The sequence below is a fragment of the Priapulus caudatus genome, unplaced genomic scaffold, assembly GCF_000485595.1.
Source record: "Priapulus caudatus unplaced genomic scaffold, Priapulus_caudatus-5.0.1 Scaffold139, whole genome shotgun sequence".
Taxonomy (NCBI): domain Eukaryota; kingdom Metazoa; phylum Priapulida; class Priapulimorpha; order Priapulimorphida; family Priapulidae; genus Priapulus; species Priapulus caudatus.
In genome coordinates this window covers 296,811-300,147 of record NW_014577200.1, presented here as the reverse complement: position 1 = coordinate 300,147, position 3,337 = coordinate 296,811, and the positions used below count along the sequence as shown (strand labels likewise).

General features: G+C 49.6%; 1 protein-coding gene across 1 annotated transcript in view; it reads right to left on the bottom strand.

The window, feature by feature from the left end:
* LOC106806056 (slit homolog 2 protein-like) overlaps positions 1–3,337 on the bottom strand; it is an 83,820-nt gene that overhangs the window by 76,472 nt on the left and 4,011 nt on the right. Inside the window, exons 2-3 of the mRNA XM_014807898.1 lie at positions 1,106–1,177; positions 621–692 (exon numbers count right to left, since the gene is read on the bottom strand). Of these exons, the coding sequence (XP_014663384.1) occupies positions 621–692; positions 1,106–1,177 (144 nt within the window). The remainder of the gene's footprint in view (positions 1–620; positions 693–1,105; positions 1,178–3,337) is intronic.

Below are 3,337 nucleotides of genomic sequence, written 5' to 3'. Positions count from 1 at the left end.
ACACACACACACACACACACACACACACACACACACACACACACACACACACACACAAGCGGGATACTTGTTATCCAGCACGGCGTTCGATGGGCCAGAAGTTAGTGACAATAAACAGCTAGAGGCAGCGGCCGCTACACGGATCACATATCTCTGAGTCGCCGATGAAGACACCGCGCAGACCGGAAATACGTCACGTGACCGCGCGTCTGACATCTAACGTGAATCATGGGAGGCATCGTGCGCTGTCGAAACACCACAAATACGTACAAAACTAACTCGTACGCTGCTGTACGGTGTAGTTGGTACATCCTACACGATATAGCTTATAAGCTACTTAACAGTAACGGAGTACATTTATTTCGTGATAAATACGTGTGTATTTCACCTGTTAGACCGTTTGTCCGAACCTGTTGCTAACATAGATTTTTAGACAAGATACACTCAACCTTTTTGATGTAGACGGCGTTGGCCCGTTAAAAATACATATAGTTTGAAATGCGATGCCTTCATGGGTAATTCATACGTCATTTATATATAATACGACTACGATGGTATATATATAACAACGAGTCTTTTCTGAAATTAAATAAAGTGATGAGAACGAAGTTGCTACTCACAATCTTTCAAGATTGACCAAGTCATCAAACGATCCCCTTTCGATGCTCGTAATCTGATTTTCGAGAAGTTGCCTAAAAAGTAAAGCGAGAAATGAGAGTCTTGATAAATTTAATGAGAGTTCAACTGCGTTTCAAATCCACGCATCCGCGTGTGCCGAATAGACACATTGATTCAGTGTAAACAACACGAGTGTTGCAAGTTACGATGAGTCACACGGCAATGACGCGTGAGGTCAATTAATTAATCACATTGAAAATTATTTTAATTATTTACTCAGTCCTCATCTGTCCCCGGTGGAACACAAGGCTGCCATCTTGCTAATCCTGATCCTACTATAACTTTAGTATCGTGCCACGCGGTTGTATGAACCCATTCATAACTTGGTAAAACTCTTAAAATTCTGCGCTCGCGTGGCATGAAGCACATTATGCACGTAAAACATTTTCACGATTACAAAACACCGTAAAAGGAAAATAAAACTTACAGAATTCGCAGATTGCCGAGTCCAGCGAAGTCATTTCGGTGCACCACCGATAGATTATTGCCTTGCAAATCCCTGCAAAAGAGAGACACATACAGGTGATTATATTGCTATTGTTCCGAGCACTGTATCGCTAAGGTAAGCGATATACGCGGTGCTACGTCTTTACGTATCAGCAACAGTGGTTATTAAATAGGCGTTGTTCGCAGGTCGTATACACCGAGCCGGTGACAATACGTGCTAATTACATACGCTGTTAGTTCGAAGTCGGTGGCCAAACACAACCGCTACTCACATGCAAATTTGTTTCTCATTTCAAGCGACAAATAGCGGGGTCGACCGCTGGTAAGTGCGCATATACTTACGAGAAGGGGGAAGATGAGAGCGCGAAGAGAGAGAGAGAGAGGGAGAGAGAGAAAGAGCGAGAGAGAGAGAGAGAAGGAGAACGAGAAAGAGAGGGACAAGAGACCGGGCATAAGAGAGAGAGAGACACACGACGACGGTTGAGTCCGGGAGAAGCTCGCACGTTATGTGCACTCGTTCCGGCGAGAAAGACGGAAAGAGAGACAGACGATGAGAGGGGGAGAGAGAGTCGGTAGATAAGAGATCGATGAAGAGTAGAGCGCGAGTCAGAGATGAGAGTAGAGAGAGCGACCAGAAGAGAGAAGAGAGCATACGAGAAGGAGAGAGAGAAGACGAGAGAGAGGAGACTGAGAGAAGACGAGCGACAGGAGAATGAGAGAGAGAGAGAGAGCTGAGCGGTGAGAGTTGATTAACTGTGGAAGTGAGCGAGGGAGAGGCACAGAGCGGCGAGCGTAGGCAGAAGAGAGAAGATCAGGCGAGGAGGAGAGAGAGAGAGTGGGGGGCAGCGTGGCGGGGCAAGATACCGCTAGAGCACAAGCAGAGGAGAGAGAGATGGAGGAGACACCACACACCCGCAGGAAAAAGTATGAGTAGAGGAGAGGGAGCTCGCAGCGCACGCGAACACAATTGTATAAACACGAACCAAAGAATAAACTGACGAGAATGAAGGGCGGATCGAGAGAGAGAGAGAGAAGGAAGGCGAGAGAGGAAGGACGAGTGCATGCGGGAGAGGACATACACACAGACAGACATGACACAAATAGAGAATCCTCGGCGCGCAACCTATAGCATATCCTTCTGGACCCCCGTAATAGCAGCCACAAGCTCATTGCCACGCCGCCCCCCTCGACCCCGCCCCGCGCTAAAGCATACTCATCACCGTCTGACTGTCATTACGCTCGAGCAGTGACATAGATGAGAGACGTCGGCGCCTGGAATGGTCGACGCGGCGAGTATGGGTGCGTTTATTACCGGCTGACCCGTCAATGGAGCGTCCGCGGCGCTGTGCTGTATATGATGCGCGAATAGCCGGGTAGAGTTCGCCGCCACGCTAGACGAGAAAGTAGGAGAGGAGTGAGCGGGGGGCGTGGCGTGTCTGCGTGTGCAGGGGTGGTGGTGTAAGTAGTGCGCTGTGTGCTGGGATGGGGGCGTGTGTGTGCTGTTGCGGCCTGGTGGTGTGTGTGTGATGTGGGTGTGTTGTGTGGGGTGTGTGTGTGTGGGGCTGTGTGTGTGTGTGTGTGGGACAATTTTGGGCGTGTGCTCGTGCTGTTCGGTAGTGTGTTTGTGTGTGCCTGTGTGTGTGTGTGTGTTGTGTGTGTGTGTGTGTGTGTGCATGTGTGTCGTGTTGTGCTGTGTGTGTGTGGCCTGTGCGGTGTGGGGATCGGGGCGCTGTGTGTGGGTGTTGTGTGTTGTGTGTGATGTGGTGTGGTGTGTGTGGTGTAGTGTGCTAGTGTGTGTCGTGTGTGTGTGTGCTACGCCTGCTGCCTGTGCGCGCGTGTGATGCTGTGTGGTTGTGTGGCGATGTTGTGTGTGCAGCGCCCTCGTGTAAGCGTGTTTCGTTGTCGCCCTGAGTGGATTGGCTGGTAGGGTTTGTGGTGTTGTAGTGAGGTATAGGTGGGCGGGCTGCTATGTGGGAGTGGAAGCTGGCCATTCATACACTAGCTTAGCCTGTTGTTATGCAATGGAGTATACGTCTATGATTACCTACAGGTCCCTATGGATTACGCCGGACTCGAATGCTTGTCGCGCGTGGCTATAGCCTTGCTTGGTTAATGCGGAGAGTGCAGTGTTCAAGAAATACATTGTTTAAGAATAGATATTTACGTAGATACATACACACACGCACGCACAAGCTCGTACGCGTGCACGCAC